Source organism: Sciurus vulgaris, assembly GCF_902686455.1.
Source record: "Sciurus vulgaris genome assembly, chromosome: 7".
NCBI lineage: Eukaryota > Metazoa > Chordata > Mammalia > Rodentia > Sciuridae > Sciurus > Sciurus vulgaris.
In genome coordinates this window covers 32942905-32966278 of record NC_136467.1, presented here as the reverse complement: position 1 = coordinate 32966278, position 23374 = coordinate 32942905, and the positions used below count along the sequence as shown (strand labels likewise).

Here is a 23374-nt window from a genome sequence, read left to right as displayed (position 1 = left end):
TGAGCAATAATTTCTGTTATTTATTAATTATCCAGTCTAAGGTGTTTTGTTACAGCAGCCAGAGTAGACTGACAGACATGCTCAGATATGGCTTATGGAATTTTTTGTCCTAATTCTAGAATAAATATTTTTTGCTCCCTTTTCATCTTCTTGGTCTACTAAGTTGATGTAAATTTGGATCAAGAAGTTCTAGACTAATGGCTCTTAATTTATGAATACATTGGAATTCCTATAATGCTTGATAATAAGGTAGTTTATCTGGTAAATCTTGTCCATGCATCGTCATCATCATTAGCTTTTTATACCTTTGGGTCTGATTTCTGTCTTCTTTTTTCTTTTCTTTCTTTTTTTCTTTTTTTTTTTTTTTTTTGGTACCCGGGATTGAACTTAGGGGCACTCGACCACTGAACCACATTCCCAGTCCTATGTTGTATTTTATTTAGAGATAGGGTCCCACTGAGTTGCTTAGTGTCTTGACATTGCTGAAGCTGACTTTGAACTCATGATCTTCCTGCCTCAGCCTCCTGAGTCGTTGGGATTACAGGGTGGGCCATCACACCTGGCCTGATTTCTGTCTTCTTTACACATTCTTATCTGGTAGCATTTCAACTTCTATAAGTATTAAAATGAGCATGACTGATTTCTGGCAATTTGCTGATACCTTTCTCTGTGTGGTCCCTGCACAAGCCAACAATGCCTACGTTCTTTATAAGAGATTCTGATTCTGTAGACATAGGAAAATATTCTGGGTACCATCAAAATCACTTCAGAGTTCATTAATTTGGGGTGAGGGCAGAATCATCATTTCCCTTCTTTTGACTTCTTAACTTCCTCCACAATTCCCAGCTCAACCTTTCAGTCATGTATAATGATATTGCACTTGAATAATACTGTGTAAGTTTCTCAGAACAGTCTTCTGGCTTCCAGATTATTCTTGCACTAACCACTCTTCATTTACCCCATTTTCTCACCTCTATCCCACTCTATGCTTTAAGTTCAGTTTTTATTTTAACAGAGGTCTTATAACAGAGGTATGAGGGAGTGTCTTTCCACCATGTGAGTTTGCAGTTTGGCCTTGATGCTGTAGATCTTTCCCTGCTTTTCTGATTCACTCTCATCTGGGGTATTCTACTCGTCAGTCAGGCTATTTCTGTTCACTACTTTTGTGACTTCTGCTCCAAGTTGTCCCAGCAGTCTGAGTTACAGATTGCACAAGAGGAGGGGCAAGTGAATTTACTGTGAGGAATTTATTTTGATATGTCCCGATGTTCTGATCACTTCACTGTGTCACTTCTTTTTCAGCTAAAAGAAACTAGAAAGCAGTGACAAGAAGTTTGCTTGAGTTCCACAAAATCCAAAGGGAGTGGGAAATGGATTTATTCTAGTCTGTTTGGGCAGCTACCACAGAATACCATAGCCTGGGTAGCTTGAAAACAACAGAATTTTATTTCTCACCGTTCTGGATTCTGGGAAGTCCAAGGTCAAGTACGAGGTTCTGGTAAGGGTTCACTTCATGCTTCATAGACAGCCGCCTTGTCCATGTATTCTTACATGGTGAAGTGGGTGAGGGAATTCTGGTATCTCTCTCAAGAAAAAATCGAATCAAATCAATTGAGACCATCCCTAAGATGACATGCATGTTCGAATTAGCAGGAAAAGATTTTAAAGCAGGGGTTATAAATATCTGTAATGAGGTTAAACAAAATAAGCTACCAATGAATAACTTCAACAGAGAAATAAAAACAATAAAAACATCAAATAGAACTCTAGAGCTGAAAAAAAAAAAAAAAAAAAAAACCCAGTGTGTGAAATGAAAATACTGTGGATGAATTTAGCCAAATAGAAGCTACCTAGAAAATAGTAAGTGAACTGGGTGATAGATCACTACAAAGTATCAAGTATTAAGAACACAGAGAGAAAAATGACTGAAAAAAAATAAACTATCTCAGAGAACAGTCAGATAATAGCCAATGGCTTAACATAGTATAATTTCCGCCCCAGAAAGAGAGAAGAAAGATAATGTGTGAACAAATAATTGCCAAGTATTTCCCCCATGCCACACTGAAGATTTCCAAATTTTTAAAATTAGAATTTTGAGTAATTAAGTATTTATTTAGGTAAGTTTCAAAGTTAGAATTTGAGTATGAGTTCTCCCAATTCTGAGGTCAGCATTCTAAGCTAAGCACCCCATGATTTTTCTTAATAATAAGGTGCTTATTAAATGAAAAATAAACCTTGGAAAGTAATAAATGATATTTTCAGTGCCATGATTCAAGTTTTGCTAGGCAAAATCACCTATACAAAGCTCATGTGATTATACTGAACTTAAAATTAAATCAAAGTGTTGTGATAGGGTTCATTATTTTTAATCCCTTTGTCACAGATTATTCTCTCCAATATTGTAGCAACTAGTTCCACACGACTATTTAAATTTAAATTAGCAATTCAAATGGAAATTTTAGTTTCTCAGGCATGCTTAATAACATCTGAACAGTGCAGAATACAGAACATTTCTTTCATCACAGAATTTTTATTGGCTAGTTCTAGTCTCAACTATTTGGGATGAAAATTAATTGTCTCTTCAAAAGCATGGAATCATTGAGAACACTAAATCTTATTCTTTAAAGCTTCAAAATTTGTTCAAGAAAATAGTAGGGAATCATTAAGATTGGTAAGTGTATGTTAAAAAAATCCAACAATATGAACTCGAAACTTGGCAGATATTTTTCTGGGACAACTTCTTAGGTATCCACTGTGTCCTTGTGCAGGCTCTGACTGCTCCATCAGAGCTACTTCACTGAACCCCGACTTTTCTGAACCTTTTGTTGTACAATTCACTTATTCATGTGGTCTATGCTAGGTGAGAATGGATTATTTATGGTCATAACGTGATACTACATGTAATTTGCATGAACAACAATCATTGCTCTCACAGTTGAAGTACACTTTTCAGAGCTCTCTAAGAAAGATAATTTCCTGAGCACTTTCAGCATCAATCAAGGTTAAAAAAAAAAAGAAAAAAAATAAAAATAAAGGAGCTGTTTATTATTATAAAACCTTTCAACAAAAGTTGGTATTTTTCCTGGGTTTATGTTCTTCCTAGTCAATTATACCTGTAGAAAGCAATTCTGTTGCAAAGATGAAACAATATTTTGAAATGTTTTCCCTAGTCACAAATGAAACAGATACTGCCATGTCCTGTATGTTTATTATTTTGCTAGATTGGTGTCCTTAGATTCTTTCACATCCTTTTGTTCTTTGTGTTTAGGGTATCATGAAGATGTTGCTAGTAGCAGAGAAATATTTTTAGCAACCATTCCTTTTTGTTAAGTGGTCTCAGAAAGAGGGCTGGAGTCAGGTGGGAACAATGATAAAAATAGGCAGAAATAAATATATATGCAGATGTTTAACGGATAGTGCTACTTTGCAGGTAGAATGTTTAGTTTATCTACTTATTTGTTTATAGTTTGATAAGTAGAAGGGTTTGGATACAGAAAGCAAATAGTTGTTTAAAATATGTAATTTGTGTTGGGCATGGTGGCACGTGCCTGTAATTCCAGTGACTCAGGGGATGAGGCAGGAGGATCAGGAGTTCAAAGCTAGCCTCAGCAACTTATTGAGGCCCTAAGCAACTCAGTGAGACCCTGTCTCTAAATAAAATATAAAAAGGGCTGGGGGTATGGGTCAATGGTTAAGTGCCCTGAGTTCAATCCGCAGTACCGAAAAACAAACAAACAAAAAATAAATAAAATATACAATTTTTTTTCTCTCTCAGAAAATAGGGAACCAATTCTACTTGGAGCATACGAGGCCTTGCTTTTGAAGGGAAATCAGTAGAACAGTAGTGATAGTCACTCAACTATAGTATAATCTTATTTTGTTTTGTTTTCAGGGAAATCATAAAGTCATTAAAAAACACACAAATAGATGTTAGGTGTTGTACGGTGTAAATTGTAGGTTGTACGGAAATATGACTGCCTCTTAGGATTTTTGCCTTTAGAATGATGATGGAGAGGAGAGGTTCATGAGGCAGAGAACATGACCTTCTGCTCATGGGAAGGTTTTATTTAGATGAGGAGGTGGTGTCGAGTGGCTTGCACAAGATGAGGAATGGAAGATGATGAAATACTGAAGACTCAGTTTTTTTTTTTTTTTTAATGTTTTCTGGAAATAATTTTAAACCTACTGCAATATGCACAAAGGCATACAAAGCACACTTAAAATTTTCCTTTACCCAGATTCACCTATTAAAATCTTGTTCCATTTGCTTGAACATTTGTTTTCTGTATCTGTTTTTATCTCCGTGTGTGCTTAACTTTTTATTAGAACCATCTGACAGTAAGTTGAGCCAAATATTTCAGTAACTTAACATTGGTACCATACCTTCACCAACTATCATCCCTATCCTGGTGTTGTCAATTGTACCATAATGTTCTAGGGTCACATATGTCTTTTGGTTGTCTTGCCTTTAGTCTCCTCTATTCTGGGAAAGTTCTTCAGTTTTTATAACATGGACATTTTTGAAGAGTATTTCCTCAGTCTTCCATTCCCTCCCTTCTAAAATTAGGCTGTTTCTTAATTTCATTTCATCTGAAATTTCTTCATGACTAGATTTAGGTTATGCCTGCCTACCTGGAATACCATACACATTATATTATGTGCTTCTTGGGGCATCCTATCCAGAGGAATACCTGGCGATCTACCCTTCCTTAGTGATGCTAATGTTGGCCTTCTAGTCCAGGTATTGTTTTATTTCTCCACTGTGCAGTTACTATTTTTACTTTTGCAAACAATAAAAAATCTCTGGGAAATACTTTAACATTCAAATATGTGATTCTTGTCAAAGTTAATATTCATTGATTATTTTTGCCTGAACCAATATTGATGTGATGGTTCCAAATATATAATGCTCCAAATCTACCACTCTCTATGTGTATTTGTTGGAACTTCACATTCTATTTTAGAAGGATGTCTATCCATCCATCTATCTATCTAATTAGTATAGCTTAATTGAATCCTATTTTTCCAATGCCTTATAATTTTTTAAATTCTGCACAATTATTTTGGCACTCAAATTATTCCAGATTTACACATTCACACTGGCAATATTATCCTTATGAAATGCTCTGACATTTAAAAGAATATATTCTAAGTTTTAAGCATAAAAATGGTTAGTTTCTCCATGTACCTCCCTTTCTGTCCTGTCACTGGGTAAAAACATTTCTTTGAGAAGCCCTACTTCCTTGTACTGGTGAGAACTGTTAAACTGTAAAATGTGGGTCCTAGGAGTGCTCATTGCTACTCAACTATCTTTGCTTCTTAGCAACTATCTTTGCTTCTATGAAAGGGCAAATTTTAGGACACTTAATGCAATCAAAAGCTGGGTTGTTTTTTTTTTTTTTTTGTGCTCAAGTGTAAGGAACTGAGGAAGGGAGTCGCTCTCTTCTGTGCAACAGCATTATTATTGTGTGCTAATGAAGTGGGGATTTCCACGACTTGTGGAGACAGTATCCTTTACAGAGACTCTCAAACTCTCAGGCACAACACCTTCTATGGTGGCAGTGGTGAGATCCCTTTAGTCATCTTCAGAATAAAGCAATAGATGTCGTGAATCTCATCAGTAAAGCTGGGGCAGAAGAGAATATGTGGGCAACAGCGTGGTTTTATTCTGTGCTTGGACTTGGAAACACATAGGTATACCATGTAGGGAACCCCAGTAGTGACCTGCAGACACAGCAACAAGAAGATTTAATTCGGAGCCATCATATGAGTGAGGGCTTGAGCAAGAGCTGGGAAATCAAGTCAAAATGAGTTGATTTAAAATTCACAGACTAGTAAAGCCTGCAATACCAGGGGTGTTACACACACACACACACACACACACGCACGCACGCACACACACATATATACACACACCTTTTAATACTCGCACACTATGGAAATTTATTACTGAGAAAGGGTATAGATAGAGATAAAGACATGCACACTTACGTTTACACCTGTCTTTTCCGAGGACCCTGCACTTTCAGCAGAGTCCAGGCATGGCATGGGTAAATGGCAATAAAAGTAGTCCTGTCTTTAGCTCGAAGGTTCAGATGCAAGGTTGCAATTATTGTTAAATAAAGTAAAAATTATTCACCTATTAGAGATCAGGTGAAATCTGAAAACCTTCTTTAGACTATACTCCTAGGTTAAAAAACAAAAACAAAAACAAAAACCACCAAATGCCTAGAGAAACGAGCCTGGCTCCTGTTTCCCTTTTTAAACCTTGGATGACAGCATGAGTCTATGCTTCCAGAGACTTGGCTAATTTAAAACACCACTCCAGCCCACCCCTGTTGTTGCCCACTCCTCTGTGGTAGGTTTAAAATTATACTGCTTTTTAAGGATCCAAAGGTGAGGTACTACATGAGTTATTGCTTATTTTAATAAATTCTTAAAATTTTGGACACTGAAAAGTATTAGCCTAGGAAATGCTTTAGCACTGATTAGATTAGTATCAATTTGATAAAGATATTTCTCCAAATCAGCTCAAGCTATCCAAACCAAAAATACATAAAAAAATTAAAAATCCAAAATTCTAAAATTATAAGCAATAAAAAAATGTATTCCCAAAGTATGTTTAAAGCAATCATGAGTAAACACTTCCTCATCTTCACACTCCATTCTATAGGGATTTCGAGATTATAATTTGAAGGAGATGTAATTTCTTCCTTCTTGAAAAAAAAATGAACTCTAATTTGTCGTTACTGCTGAAGTGGCTACTCAGGGGAGCTAACTCAGGAAATAAAACTCAGTGTTTGGTGACCTAATTATTTCTCAGCTCTGGTGGCTACAGATGATATTTTTCAAAAGGTAAAGTGACACAGGCAGAAAATGATTTTTCTAATGATTCACAAATTAAATTCTACAGCATAGACGGTGGACTGTGTCATCAGCCATTTATTTAGCAATATGATTTTACTGTATCTTTAATGGCTTTCTGCAACAAGTTCCTGCGCTAAATGCATTAAAACCTCAGTAATACTGTTCAGAAAGGTCAAAAGTTCATAAATAACGTGCAAAAAAATTCTTATAAAATCACTTTTATTTTAACTAGAGATATTTTTCCCTCCCAGAAGCCGAGGCAAGTGCCATCTCTTTCTTGTTTTAAGTGGCAAAAATCAGGAATTTGGGAGCTTGAAAATAATTCAAGCAAGAAGGCAATGGTAAACAATTTCTCCCAAGCTGAAGCTGTGGAGCTCTGTTATGAGAATGTGAATGGATCCTGCATTAAAACCCCTTATTCGCCGGGCCCTCGAGTGATCCTGTATGCAGTGCTGGGTTTGGGGGCTGTACTGGCGGTGTTTGGAAACTTACTGGTCATTGTTGCCATCCTTCACTTCAAACAGCTGCACACACCCACCAACTTCCTGATCGCATCCTTGGCCTGTGCTGACTTCTTGGTGGGAGCGACAGTGATGCCCTTCAGCACAGTGAGGTCTGTGGAGAGCTGCTGGTACTTTGGGGAGAGCTACTGTAAGCTACACACGTGTTTTGATGCATCTTTCTGTTTTGCCTCTTTATTTCACTTATGCTGTATCTCTGTGGATAGATATATTGCTGTCACTGATCCTCTGACCTATCCAACGAAGTTCACTGTATCGGTTTCAGCGATATGCATTGTTCTTTCTTGGTTCTTTTCGGTCACATATAGTTTTTCTATCTTTTACACTGGAGCCAATGAAGAAGGAATTGAGGAATTAGTAGTTGCTCTTACCTGTGTAGGAGGCTGTCAGGCTCCACTGAATCAAAATTGGGTTCTGCTTTGTTTTCTTCTATTCTTTCTACCTACTGTTGCCATGGTGTTTATATATTGTAAGATATTTTTGGTGGCTAAGCATCAGGCTAGGAAGATAGAAAGTACAGGCAGCCAAGCTCATTTGTCCTCAGAGAGTTACAAGGAAAGAGTAGCAAGACGAGAGCGAAAGGCTGCTAAGACATTGGGGATCGCAATGGCAGCCTTTCTTGTCTCTTGGCTACCATACATTATTGATGCTGTGATTGATGCTTATATGAATTTCATAACTCCCCCTTATGTTTACGAGATACTAGTATGGTGCGTTTATTATAATTCAGCTATGAACCCCTTGATATATGCTTTTTTTTATCCCTGGTTTAGGAAAGCAATAAAACTTATTGTAAGTGGCAGAGTCTTAAGGAGTGACTCATCGACAACTAACTTATTTTCTGGAGAAGCAGATATAGATTGAAAAGATCACCATGGGGATTTCGAAGATAACTTGAAACTAAGGTCAAGTGCAAAAATAAATACTTGGATCTTGAGGAGCAAGCATCATCATTGACCAAGTAGGAGGTTCTTACATTCAACAGTTGTTCTAAGGTGTTTGTCATCTTCAAGTACAATTTAGTGACAGATTAACAAGATTGTTGATTTCTTTCAATTTAGTATTTTTTAATGGATTTCCATTTTCCACTTCTCTGAAATTCCTACCTGTTTTTTCAAATAGTTTGAAGCATTGTAATTTCTGCCCTATGCATGATCAGTGTTCAGTTATCCTAAATACACAACTGAACTTCTTGTTTAACTTGTAAGTTAGATTTTCTGGGAACAAAACTCCTCTTTAAAGCGTATCTTGCCTGATAAATAAACACAAGTTTATAAGTTCTCAAAACACTTTTTAATCTAAAGAACTTTGTAATCAGTGCCCAGATAGCTTGGTCAATAGAACATGAGACTTTCAAAAGAATTTTATAGAGAACTAGTATGTTCTAGTGACTGAAGATCATCTGAAAAGCATTCGTGTTTTTTGATGTTGACATCTCTTTCTCTCATTTCATAGATACTGTGTTCACAAAGAACATGTTTAATGATTACTATGCTTGAACATACTATTTTTTGGAGAACATGATTGATTATTGTAAAATATGCAGTCTGGCTTATTAAGTTTAACAGGATTATCTCCAGTTCCATCATTTTCCGTGCAAATGACATAATCTTGTTCTTTATGTTTAATGATACTTCATTGTGCATTTTTACTACATTTTCTTTATCCAATTCCAATGATCTGTTGATGAACACCTAGGCTGGTTCCATAACTTGGTGACTGAGTTTCTCTGACGTAAACATTGGTATGCATGTATTGCTGTAGGATGTTAGTGTTAATTATAAAGGCAGTCTTTTGATCAAAAGTCCTTGTCTGTTTTCCTTAAAATCAACTGGACTATTAGCATAGCACTACTCTTCTCTTCTGTACCTTATTTATTCATACAAACGAGCTGTGAACATCTTTGCCAGCTGCATACCAAGTTACTGCACAGCTATGACAACATCAAAGGTGGAAAGCAACTTCACTCTGCAAGACTCTGCAAAATAACATCTGACTCTGAGACAATTTGCTGAGTGAGGTATCTATTGTAGTCAGCTTTTCTTCCCAAATTGTTTGGTTCAACCAATGGGAGGCTGCAGAACTGTTGCAAAGAAGTAATTCATCCACTTATGCCTGGGCATAGCTGTAGAAACACCATGCCTCTCACAAATATGTACTATTATTAAAAATACACGATTTTTATGATTAATAAAAGATAAATCTATTTAAAGTCTTGTCCACATGTGTTTTCACAATTAATTGGTACAACTACTACATTAAGTGGAACTCTGTGTATTTTTATAAATTGTGAAATAAAGGATTCAGCATTACAGAGTAATTACTATAGTTTGCCCCAGATTCAGTCAGGATTAGGACAACTTTATCAATTATTTAACAGGAGGGCTGTAAATAATCCATTAATGACAAGTTATAAAGACAGAATGGAGCTGGGGGTTTAGCTCAGTGGTGGTGTTTGCTTAGCATGGGTGAGACCCTTGGTGCCAACCCAAGCATAGTGAAGATCAACAACAAAAAAAGAAACAAACAAAAAAACACCATAGACAATCACTAACACCTAGGTTCTCTCAGAGAGCTACCAAGGTAGTTAGGCCTCACTTTTTTTTTGTTTGTTTGTTTCAAAATATCATTATTTTTGTTGGTGCATTACAATTATGCACTACAGTGGGATTTGTCATTGCAAAGTTGTACACACAATTTAACAATATAAATTGGTCACATTTGTTTCCCAGTCTCACTCCTGATTGGGTATTACTGTAACAGAGTTTATTTATTACTGATGACCTAGTACATGCTTAACTGGATTTTACGAGCCCAGATTTTACAACCTGACAACATACTGTACTTGTTTTTATTTAACTATCATTCTTTTGACTTTCATCTCATTCTTCATTGTTGACCCAGTGCAGCCAATTTAAAAGTCAGTCTTAAAGAATGACATTTCAGGTTTGCATTTGTATTAATAAAACAAACAGAACACATTAGTAATATTAATTTAAAAATCAAATTATTTGACATGAGCATTAAATGAAACCTTTATGCCCTGAACACCTAAAAACAATCTAATCTTTTATATACATTTTTCCTTATATTTTTATAATTTATTTTTAAATACATTTTATTGTGTATATTCTAAGTTGCTGATATGATGATATGGGATGTATAAGCATAGTGGAATTGTTACTGAAGTGATATAAATTTTGTCACACAGCTAATCTGTTGTTAGAAAACTGTTAAAATCTACTATTTTTAACAGAAGTCCCTGATAGAATTTGATGAGTGATACTCCTGGTGCACACTAGGTCTCTGGACTTGTTTATACTGTGATTTTGCTTCTTTGTACCCTTTGGCCTAAATTTCCTCATTACCTCCCCTCTCCATTTATTAAATTTAAAAATTAATTAAGCAACAATTTTGAAACATTTTAAGCAAAAATTTTGAAACATTTTTACCTGTAGAGAGATACATTTCTGTACTTCATAAATCATAATTTGAGGTTGAAAATACCATACTGTTCTATTTTTAACTCCCAGAAAGTCTTTGTTCATTATTTCAATACCTAGTACAGTGTCCTGTACTTTTTAAGTCTACAAGGATATTTTAAAATTAAATTAATGATCAGTTCTTCTTTATTTTTACCTGTCAAATAATGGTCTATCAGTTTTTTACATTAAAAAAACTCTACTTTCTTCTTTATTTGGTTTTCTAAAGTAGAAAATGCTTAATGGTATTTGGAGAAAGTCCAGCTGTAGCCTACTACATTGTTTAATGTAATTTTTTACTTCATTAAGAAAAAATGTTAGATTACATAAACTTTTTTAATGTTGGGTCTCCTTATTTGAAGTGTGAATACATGAAGAGGCCCTTAGAGATTTACCTTGAGGATTGTACCTGGCAAGTTTATTTGTGAAAAGCAACATCATCTTTTATCTGCAAGAGCTGTGCATGATGGAAAGACCAGAATGACAGTCCAAAGGGGGGCTACCTGGGTTTGAGTCCCATCTCCACCATCCACTAGCTTCCATCTTGGTCAGTTACTTACCCTTTGTATATTTTAGTTGCTCACCTTCAGGTGGAGATGATAATGGAACATTCTCTTTGAGGTTTAAATATAACAATAACCATGATGGAAAACAAAGCCATAAATTTTGAAGACCAAAGTGCCAATAAACAAACCACTACTACATATTCTTTTTTTCATGTCTTATAAATGTTCTCAGTGAAAAGACTTGTATAAGAATGTTTTGTTCGAGAAACTTTCAAAACATACCTTTGTTAAGATTTATTTTCAGATGTCACATATTTCTGTTAGCCAAATGCACAATTCGAATATTGTACACAATGTTGGAGAATATATTCTTTTTTTTTTTTTTTTTTTTTTTTTTTGTGGTGCTGGGGATTGAACCCAGGGCCTTGTGCATGCAAGGCAAGCACTCTACCTGCCAACTGAGCTATATCTGCAGCCTGAGAATATATTATTTTGTAATAAGAAATTAGAGCTTAGGAGAAGCTTCAGGGTTCTGTTGAAGAGCCTCCTGACTGATTCAGACAATGATATGAGTTTAGTGGTAAACCCTTCATAGAGAAGTAATAACTGCATCTCCATGATAGACAGCATAAATCCAAATACACATATTAATGCTAGTGTATATCTACATAAATAAAATAGTTGTATAAACTGCCAGTATTATATTCCTATTATGTTGTTTTTTAGAATTAACATCTTGTTTTTCTTATTAATATTAATTAAAAGAATTACTTATTATTATCATTACTATTTGCAGTACTGGAGATTGAACCTGGTGGTTCTCTACCATCAAGCTACAGCTTCTGCCCCTTTTTATTTTTTATTCAAAACAGGATCTTGCTAAGTTATTGAGGCTGTCCTTGAATTTGCAATCCTCCTGCCACCGTCTCCCAAATCACTGAGATTAGAGGCATGCAACTACACACCCAGCTCAATTAAAGGGATTATTAATGAGGAGTCAAGCTTTGAAGAGATTCCATGTACTGTACTGAATTTTGGAGCTGAGATATTGAGACCTATGTCTATCTTCAAAATTAATGCTTTACTAACATTGTGAACCAGTTAGAAAAACCGGTATTTCCAGAAACAAGTCATAGACTCTTCTCCCAGACATTACATAGAAATTGATATTTAAACTTTATTCTGTTCAAACACACACCATGCACAGACACACACACACACACACACACACACACACCATGCACAAGCACACATGAGTCTAGTGCCTTGATGCAACATTCCATCATTTCCTAAGAACAATACTAAGCTAAGCACTATAGCCCATGTCAAAGATAAAAATATATAAGGTCCCTGTAATGATTCGTGCTAGTTACATTTGAAGCAGGCCAAGCCCACTTGAGAGTCCTCTGCCTGCCCCTTCTCTACTTTCCACTCTCCTAGGAGCTTCCCTACATTCCAGGCGGTGAGCAACCTGTGTGTGCTATCCTTTCCCATCAGTGATATGAGCTGCTAATTTTCTAAATGAATTTAACAAAAATATTGAAAGTTTTCACAATAAAATGTACCATTCTCAGAGGGGTTTTCTCCTGAGTTGGTCATGGATGAAAGTAGAAGAGAAATATTAGGAGACATTCATAGAGAAGTACTTTACATGAAGAATAAAATACTAGGGGTGAAGTTTTAGGAAGGGAAGATTTATTCACATTGGACAACTTTCTGGTGCCTTTCATTAATACCAATCGGGGAAAAGCAGAGTTCCATCTCTGGGGAAAATTTTTGCTCTCTACACTTTTCCAAGGTCAATGCTGAGTAAGTTTGAAATACGACTCAGTCCATTTTGGGTTTGCACTCACAGAATGAGTCAGCCATCTGTAAGCAGCGCTCTTCAGGTGACTGCAGTATGATGGAGGGGTATTGGTGGAGCAGTGGTAGATAACATGATCTCTGGTTTCCTACAGCTCCTGTGTTTCTCCAAGCCTTGTTCACATTTTGTCTCAGTTGTATCATTTCCATTAGGGGATCCAACAAGAGTTTACTGAAAATGGGCAGTTTCAGGCACAATCTCTTGATGTAATATGCTCAAATATTCAGTCACACCTGGGATTAGTAGCAAGCCAAGAATCATCTTTCACCAAAAAAAAAAAAAAAAAATGTTTTATCCTCTACTGCAAATAGTCTGGCCTTGTTCTAGAACTCCAAAGAATTGCATTGTGTTTCTCCAGTGGAGCCTCCCATAACATCTACACTGTCACTAGCACCTCCAGTGCCACAAAGTTGTCAATTTGCATAGTTATTATACTGTTGTCCCATCTCACTGTAGAGTCATATCCTGCTCTAGACCCCACACAAATCTGGCAGATAATTTTGTTACCCAGCATATGAAATAGAGTGTTTTTTTTTTTTTTTTTTCCAGTTCTGGCTATTGATCTGAGAGTCTGTTCATGTTAGGCAAACCCACAACCACTGAACTACATCCCCAGGCCAAAGTGGTAGTCCTAAGTATGAAATATGCTGCTTGTAAATCCTAAAGAGGTCGACTAGACATTGTGCTTCCTTCTTTGCTGGAGGAGATACAAGATGTTATCATTTGTCCTTTAGTTTGGATGGAACATCTTTCAGTACTTTATTAAAATAGATGACCCATAAATCTTCATATGACCTATTTCCAAACTTCTAGTAAGCACACATCTTACCAAGGCCTCCTATGGGCTGGGTATCACTTGTTCAAACTGCCTGATGAATATATCATCAATTTACCAAATCAATGTGATTTAAACCAGGATGCCTGAGCAGTTCAGATCCCTTTCTTGAAGAGGGGTCTGAACAATTCTAGCAATGTCTCACTGAGTATGCCACAAAGATGCAGCAAATAATAGCATCATTTTGAGGGTGGTAATACATCATATTGAGACTGACAATAGATACGAGTTGAGAAAATATAAAACTTATTGAAAATGTCGGTTCCAATCTGCTGGGTCATCAGGCTGTTAGATATATAAGGCAGAGTTTTTCGGCCAATGGCATAATGATGTGCTGCAAATGGGTTACATGTATACCAGGAGATACTGATCCACTCTCTATGCAGCGTAGTCAAATTTGGTCGCTGCTCTTAGGCAAGAAGACTCAGGCCGCAGTCAGGCTTACTGAGTCTCTTCTGATGTTGCTTAATAAGCAGGCAGGATCTGGCAGTATGATGTCTTTTCTGCAGGTGACAGGCAAGGTGAGCAACATTCATTGCTTGCTACTCTTCTATGGCATACTATAGGAAAGGACACATTCCTTAATACTTTGTAGTTGCTTTAATTTTTGAATTATTCACTCCTCCCTGTAATTATGCTCTTTGTCATGTAACTCTGCACCTTCCCAAGTGAAGAGTGAGAACAATACCATGCTGGTTATGAGCACACATCTTATGAGACCTTATGGTTCATGTTTGCTCTCTTGAACCTCTGCCTTCACCACTAGCACATGCTGTGTTTGCTCTCAGCTCTGCGGATGAGAGATATGTGAAACACACTGTAGCACTGACAGAGCCCCCTCTTCTCTTTCCCTAGTTGCTGGAGCCTATAGTAGAGTCAACCTGGCTCAGTCATAGTTAAATGTGTAAGAAACAAATGCTTAATGTTATATGCACTTAAGAGTTGGTGTTTGGGGCTGGGATTGTGGCTCAGTGGTAGAGCACTTGCCTGGCATGTGTGAGGCCCTGGGTTTGATGCTCAGCACCACATAAAATAAACTAATAAAATAAGCTATCGTGTCATCTACAACTAAATTAAATAAATTAAGAAAAAGAGTTGGTGTTCATTCCATGCAATAACCAAGTGATGAACGTTGTAGTATATTTTTATTATGTCAATGCAAAAAGTTTCACCGGATAAATTTGAAGAAGAAGAACACTTTATCCAAGACTACTGCAGTAGGGGAGAGAGACCAGAACTCAGTCGAATAAATTCAACTTCACAAAAACAAAGGACTGGAGAGTTTTTGAGAACTAAGGGTGAGGAGGCTGAGACCACCTGTATTTGCTGATAGGCCTTACCAAAAGGAAAGTAAGCTTTCCCCCATCTTTACTACAGGAGGTGGCTTTCCAACTTGGAGTGAGTCACTTCCTGAAGTTAGTTCCTGCCCTTCCTTACACAGCGACTGGGAGATAGGCATACTGTCTTCCTTGATATCTACATTTCCACCAATGGCTTCCAGGTCCTCAGGAAAGATATTCCTGTGGTGTAAAACTGTCAAAAAGCTTTTATAGAGTTTTACATCTGAAAGGGGCTGAGAAAGAATTTAGAATTACAATTTTTTAAAAATGTTCTAAGGAAAGAGAGGTCAGGGGCCTCAAGCCAGGAGGAAGGTTGTTTTACAATTCGTTGAGCTAAAGGGAACGTTAAAACTGTTGGGATCATGTATAATAATTCTATAATATAAAGGGAATGTGTCTTTTTTCCCAGAGGTCTCATATTGATATCCCACGTCCTCTCTCTTTACCTTATTCTGAGGAACATATATTACCAGGTACAATGAAGTGAGAAAACCGGAGCAGACTCAGAGCCAGTGAACACTTTTTTTTCCAGAGGAGGCAGACTCTGGCTATGGAGGTGTCTGCACATTCCATGGGGATTCGAAGGCTTACCCCCTTCCTTTCTGGTGAGGCTGGCAGTAAAGCTTACGTTTGTGTAATGGGTCAAGCTATATGGGCAATGACCAAACCTCCATTTTACCTTGAGACTCCATGCTGCTCCTATCAGCACGGCCTGTTTGGCAACATAAAATGGCAATTCTTATGCAATGTAAAATTGTTCTCTTTTTGGTTTTCATTTTTCTTGGAATATGTACCCTGTCAGAGAATAATCGTCTAGACATCAGTAACCATTTTTTAACTTCTACTCAGTTAGGGTCCCCTTCTGCTTCTAGATCTCATGTTCGTTTGTAGTTTTAAATCACAGCAACAGCCACTTATGATTGATGTACTAACATGTTTATTTATGGTACACAAGGTGTACTCTAACCCCTGGAGGGGGTCTCAGGTTGCAGACTTGCAGCCTGCCTCTCCGTCTCATCAGCTGGTGAATAAAGATGGTTCCTTCTCCTGCTTTAAGACACACTCAGTGATTTATTATGATCTTGCTATAACATTTGCTTCTGCAGTCAACAACTGCCGTTTTCTCACTGAGTTCATCATTGGAGAAAACTTCTTTTTCCTTTTGTGTGGACTCATTCCTGGTCATAATGTATAGCAGGAAAAAATTGAGAAGAGTTAGGAAGTGATTTAGAAGGAACATTATATACAATATAAAAAGGGCAGATAATGTGAGTGATCCTGGACTGAATCCTGACTCAGAAAATGTTTGTTTATGGATTACTCTATATTTTACATTGAATTGAGTATTCTAATAGAAAATACAAAAGAAGTAAAGTTATTCACCCCACAATAGATGATATTATTATCATTATTATCAGTTGGTGAAATCTGTTATTAGCATCAGAATTGCCTGTAAGTACTTACTTATTGAATAGACTTCAAGCTTCCATCCAGGGCTTCCCAATCACTGTGTGCCAAGAAATCTGCATTTGAATAAAGAACTTCCTCAAAAACATTGCCAAGAGTAATGTCTATGTCAAAGTTTCTATAAAGTTAATTTCTTCTGGAAAAATGATTTTATTGGTTGTATTTTAGCATTATATTTCTTTTTATTATAAACACCAGCTCAATATTTGTACATTAATTGTACAGATTAATGGGTTTCACTCTGACATTTCTATACATACATATGTTGTGCTTTAATCAAATCCACTCTCTCTGCTACTCACTCTTTCCCCTCCCAGGTCCTCTTCCCCTTCCCTGATCGTCCTTCTTCTACTTTCAGGTCATTTTTCTTTCTTCTTCCTCCTCTTCCTCCTCCTCTTCCCCTTCTCCTTCCTTCCTCCTTTTCCTTCTCCTCCTCTTCCTCCTCCTTCTTTTCAGTTTCCACATATGAGAGAAAAATATGCAATACTTGACTTTCCGTGTCCAGCTCATTTCACTTAACAAGATGGCCTCTAGTTCCATCCGTTTTCCTGCGCAGGACATGATTGAGTTCTTTATCAGTTTTATGTTTCTTCATGTGTTTTGAAATTTTGTTGTGCATTGCTATTGTGATTTGAAGAGTTTATTTTATTTTTGTTTTATTCTCCTTCCACGTGAAGCACACATTTGATGCCTGATAGTCTCAAAATTATCTCCTTCCAGCTGTGAATGTCCCCAAATCATAATCATACTCTACAATAGTGCTTTGGGTTCTTGTTTTGTTGTCATATTGGAAATGTCACGATACACGATTCAGTCATGGGGCAGCTCAGCCCAGCTCCTGGTTTTGGAGGTATGTCTGTGTCCTTAGATGTCTCTAGAAGAATAGCTTTCTGAAAGCCAAATTTATAAGTAGAATTGGGGCCAAGTCATATTGCTTCAGGATCCTTTTATGTGTGCTGTGAGATGAGGCGCATCATGTCCTGCCTGTGCACAGTTACCATGGACTATTTCCTGTCTGCATAGGGTATTTTAATTTTTAACTTTATCTTGAATTTTTTATTGGTGCATCATAATTATGCATCACAGTAGGATTCATTATGCCATATTCAAACATGAACATAATGTGATTTTATCGATCTCTTTCCCCAGTACCTTCCCTTTCCCTCCCCTCCCGCTAATTTGCTTGCTCTATTCTACATATTTCCCTTCTATTATTATTATTTTAATTAGTGCCATATAATTACATACATCATTCACTCAATGGCAATCATCAAGAATACAAATAACAACAATTTCTGGTTAGAATGTGGTGGGGCTGCAAATTGGTACAACCACTTTGGAAAGCAGTATGGTGATTCTTCAAAAATTGGGAATGGAATCACCATATGACCCAGCTATCCCACTCTTTGGCATTTATCCAAAAGAACTAAAAGTAGCATATTATAGTGATATATGCATACCGATGTTTCTAGCAGCACAATTCACAAAACCCAAGTTACAGAACCCATCTACGTGCTCATCAACGGATGAATAAAGAAGAAGTTGTGTAAATACACCATGAAGTTTTATTCAGCCATAAAGAAGAAAGAAATTCTGTTATTGTTTAGTAAATGAATGGAACTGGAGAACATTATGCTAAGTGAAATAAGCCAGACCCAGCAAGTCAAAGTTTAAATGTTTTCTCTTATATGTGGAAGTTACAGCAAAAAAAGAGAAAAGGAATTTTAAAAAAGGATCTCGTGAAAATAGGAAACCAACAGAGTAGAGGAAGGGGATCAAGATGGAGGAATAGGAGGGTATGGAAAAGTACTGGGGAATGAAATCCACCAAATTATGCTAGGTCCAATAAATATATCATAATGAATCCCAATTATAGGGCACTTTTAGATCCCATTAGAGGAGTCACAACCCTGGATTTCATTGTCACTTCTGAACCTTTAAGCCAAAATGTTCTTGTTTTTAGTTCTGCTCACGATGTGTTTGTTCATTTTCTTGCACATGAACTGCATATCTTACTTATGAACTTTACCGTATTTTTTCTCTTCCCATGAGCCTATCTTTCTGAAGTTATTTCAAATGGGGGTCATGCTGGGAGTGAGGACGACAATGTCACCCAAAGAAGGAAGACATTGGAGACCAGGCTCGGAAGGCACAGATCTAATTTTACTTAGGATTGTACGTGACGTATATAGGCATGTTATCCAATCAGGTTAAGATGCTTGTTAAAACATAACAGAATTAACCTATCAGTAAGCTATACATCGTACTAATCAAAACAAGCCAAGGTGTACTATCTTTTTAATATGTTTTTGTATGCGATTTGCTAAAATTTTGTTGAGAATTTTTGCGTCGATGTTCATTAAGGATATTGGTCTGAAATTTTCTTTCCTTGATGAGTCTCTGTCTGGTTTAGGTATCAGTGTGATATTGGCTTCATAGAATGAGTTTGGGAGGGTTCCCTCCTCTTCTATTTTATGGAATACTTTGAGAAGTATTGGAATGAGCTCTTCTTTAAAGGTTTTGTAGAACTCGGCTGAGAACCCATCTGGTCCCGGACTTTTCTTTGTTGGTAGGCTTTTGATGACTTCTTCTATTTCAGTACTTGAAATTGGTCTATTTAAATTGTGTATGTCCTCCTCGTTCAGTTTAGTCAATTCATATGTCTCTAGAAACCTGTTGATGTCTTCGAAATTTTCTATTTTGTTGGAGTATAGATTTTCAAAATAGTTTCTAATTATGTTTTGTATTTCAATCCTGTCTGTTGTGATATTTCCTTGTTCATTCCGAATTTTAGTGATTTGGGTTTTCTCTCGTCTTCTCTTTGTTAGTGTGGCTAAAGGTTTATCAATTTTGTTTATTTTTTCGAAGAACCAACTATTTATTTTGTCAATTTTTTGTATTGTTTCTTTTGTTTCAATTTCATTGATTTCAGCTCTGAGTTTAACTATTTCCTGTCTTCTACTACTTTTGGTGCTGTTCTGTTCTTCTTTTTCTAGGGCTTTGAGCTGTAGTGTTAGGTCGTTTATTTGTTGAGTTTTACTTCTTTTATTAAATGCGCTCCATGAAATAAATTTCCCTCTAAGTACTGCTTTCATAGTGTCCCAGAGATTTTGATATGATGTTTCTTTGTTCTCATTTACCTCTAAGAATTTTTTAATTTCCTTCCTAATATCTTCTGTTATCCATTCATCATATAATAGCATATTGTTTAATCTCCAGATGTTGGAATAGTTTCTGTGTTTTACTCTTTCATTTATTTCTAACTTCAATCCATTATGATCTGATAGAATACATGCTAGTGTCTCTATCTTCTTGTATTTGCTAACATTAGCTTTGTGGCATAATATATGGTCTATTTTAGAGAAGGATCCATGTGCTGCTGAGAAGAAAGTGTATTCGCTCTTGGTTGGATATCTTTGCCAATCATACTTCAGATAGCACTAATCTCCAGAATCTATAAAGAACTCAAAAAACTCTACTCCAAGAATTCAAATAATCCAGTCGACAAATGGGCTAAGAAAATGAATAGACACTTCACAGAAGAAGATCTACAAGCAATCAACAAACATATGGAAAAATGTTCCACATCTCTAGTAATAAGAGAAATGCAAATCAAAATCACCTTAAGATTCCATCTCACCCCAATTAGAATGGCGATTATCAAGAATACGAGCAACAACAGGTGTTGGCGAGGATGTGGGGAGAAAGGTACACTCATACATTGCTGGTGGGGTTGCAAATTAGTGCAGCCACTCTGGAAAGCAGTGTGGAGATTCCTTAGAAAACTTGGAATGGACCCTCCATTTGACCCAGCTATCCCACTCCTTGGCCTATACCCAAAGGACTTAAAATCAGCATACTACAGAGATACAGCCACATCAATGTTCATAGCTGCTCAATTCACAATAGCCAGACTGTGGAACCAACCTAGATGCCCTTCAATTGATGAGTGGATAAAGAAACTGTGGTATATATATACAATGGAATATTACTCAGCCATAAAGAATGATAAAATTATGGCATTTGCAGGCAAATGGATGAAATTGGAGAATATCATGCTAAGTGAGATAAGCCAATCTCAAAAAGCCAAAGGACGAATGATATCGCTAATAAGTGGAGGATGACACATAATAGGGGGGAGGGAAGGGTTAGTGTTAGGGTTAGAGTTAGGGTTAGGGAGGGGGGCAAGTATGGAGAAAGGAAGTACTGTATAGAGGGTAAAGAGGGGTGGGAGGGGTGGGGGGAAGGGAAAAAATAACAGAATGAATCAAACAACATTACTCTATGTAAATTTATGATTACACAAATGGAATGCCTCTACGCCATGTACAGAGAAACAACATGTATCCCATTTGTTTACAATAAAAATAAATAAATAAAAAATAAAAAAAATAAATAAAAAAACAAGCCAAGTGTCCCTAAGTGATTCTGTCCAGCAAAAAGTCTGAGACAAAGGACTGGGGAAAGGGCAAGGCTCCAGCACACAGCCTGAGGCAAGGCAGGACATGTGAACTCACATCACAGCTTGCCGTGATGCTTGTTGAGTGAGGCTTTCCCTCAGCTCATAGCTCAGCCTCAGTAACTGCAAAGACCTACAATCCATGGTGAGTCTTTACCATTTCCTCAGTTTCCCCATCCAGACTGTTGGATTTATTTAAATCATTGTATCAGCGACTGCTGTCAAATAAGCTTGAGGAATGTTCCCTACAACTTTCCCATATATTTGAAGCACAGGGATTGACAAATGAACAAATTGGACCTTCTGGACTGGAAGTCCTCATGAAATCTTTATCTTGTCTGAAAAGTAAAAGGTGAAGAAAAAAAAAAAACCTGTTACTTGGTTGCATATATTTTCTAACCTTAATTTTTCATTTGAACTGGGATTTTGGTCTTAAAAGATAGGCAAATAGAGGTTTTATTTTTAAACTTCTCTGTGATAAGATGAGCTCCTCCTTCTAAATTTTCTAACTTCTATATCTGATGGGATGCAGCAATCTGGATGCAGGAGCATACAGCAGGAGCAGTAGGACACCATTATCCATGGAGTACACATCATGTTAGTGCAGAAGCAGGTGGATCCTTGAGGTAGCCAGAAAATACCCCATAGAACACCATGCATCTTTCCCTTGCAAAGATATTCTTTCTCTCCATGATGTATCTTTCTTTGGCCACATTAAAACCTGGAAATCAGCCTTGTCTCCTGCCACCATCATGAAACCCTAACCTGAAGCCCTGTATCCTTTCAGTCTTTGAATTTCATATTTTCAGAAAATAATGGGGGTAAGGTCACTAAATGAGAGATCAAGTTATGTCTGAGAATTTACAGAGAATGTAAGATAGCATTACCAGGAACAATTTGGTAGATAATTAACTGAATGATTGTTTTCATGTTATATCTTTAAAACTCTTCTACTTTTATTCCAATATATTTTAAGTATCTTTATCCTAAAATATAGATCATATTTCTGCTTTCAAGCACTAAATATATTGCTGTGGAGGACAAAAGTCATAGTCACCTCCCATTTGATAGCTACTCTGTGGGATCAAAGGTAACTATTTTTCCCAGAGGTGAAATCCTTTTATAGAGCTTCAACCCTTAATCTCCCTCTCCAACTCCCTAAGTTCCTAATAATAGTGCTCAAGCCAGGCTCTGGGTCAGCAAAGGCTGTTATTGTCACAACTGGCTGGCCTTCAGCCTCCACTGCCTGGCACTGTTTCTGTCACAGCCATGTATAGTATTCTTTGCTTCATTATTGAGTTGCAATTACAAAGAGAACATTTAATATCTGAAATGAAGTAGGCAGGGTTATTCTATGACTGTGCAATGAGTGCAGAGGTTTAGAGCCCTATGATTTGGATTTGGTGCCTACATTGTCTTATTTTTTTTTTAAGTGGACCTCACACATGCTGGGTATTTTAGTCATATTTTTTGCAGCTGTAACTAAATCCTCTGACCAGCACAATTACAGAGGAGAAAAGTTTTATCTGATGTCTTCAGATGTCTTAGTTTATAGAAGGCCAGTTTCATTCCTCTGGGCTGGAGGTGAGGCAGAACATCATGGCGGAAGAGAATGGCAGAGGGAAGCAGCTTACATCATCAAGAAGCAAAAAGAAAGTCTCCACCCTCCAGATACTAAATATATACCCCAAATCCTGCCCCAATTCCAATTTCCTCCAGCCACACCCTACCATTTTAATTAATCCCATCAGGGATTAATTCACTGATTGAGTTAAAACTCTTACAACCCAGTCATTTCTCCGCTGAACCTTCCCTCATTGTCTCACATGTAAGCTTTTGTGAGACATCTCACATGGAAACCATAACACTGGGTAATCACTCTGCCCCTGAGCTACACCACCAACCCTTTTTCTTTTCCTTTTGAGTGTTATGGGATGCAACTTAAGAACAGACTGCTCACCACTGAGAAGTTCAAATTTTTTAAATTCATTTTTATGGTAAACAAATGGGATACATCTTGTTTCTCTGTTTGT

The 23374-nt window shown here is 36.8% G+C and overlaps 1 protein-coding gene across 1 annotated transcript; it reads left to right on the top strand.

The window, feature by feature from the left end:
- Nucleotides 1–7205: 7205 nt before the first annotated feature.
- Nucleotides 7206–8252, top strand: TAAR9 (trace amine associated receptor 9; the record flags this gene model as incomplete). The annotated part of the gene is made up of 1 exon (XM_079146726.1): nucleotides 7206–8252. One exon carries the CDS (start codon nucleotides 7206–7208, stop codon nucleotides 8250–8252), a length of 1047 nt encoding a protein of 348 aa, XP_079002852.1.
- Nucleotides 8253–23374: the final 15122 nt, after the last annotated feature.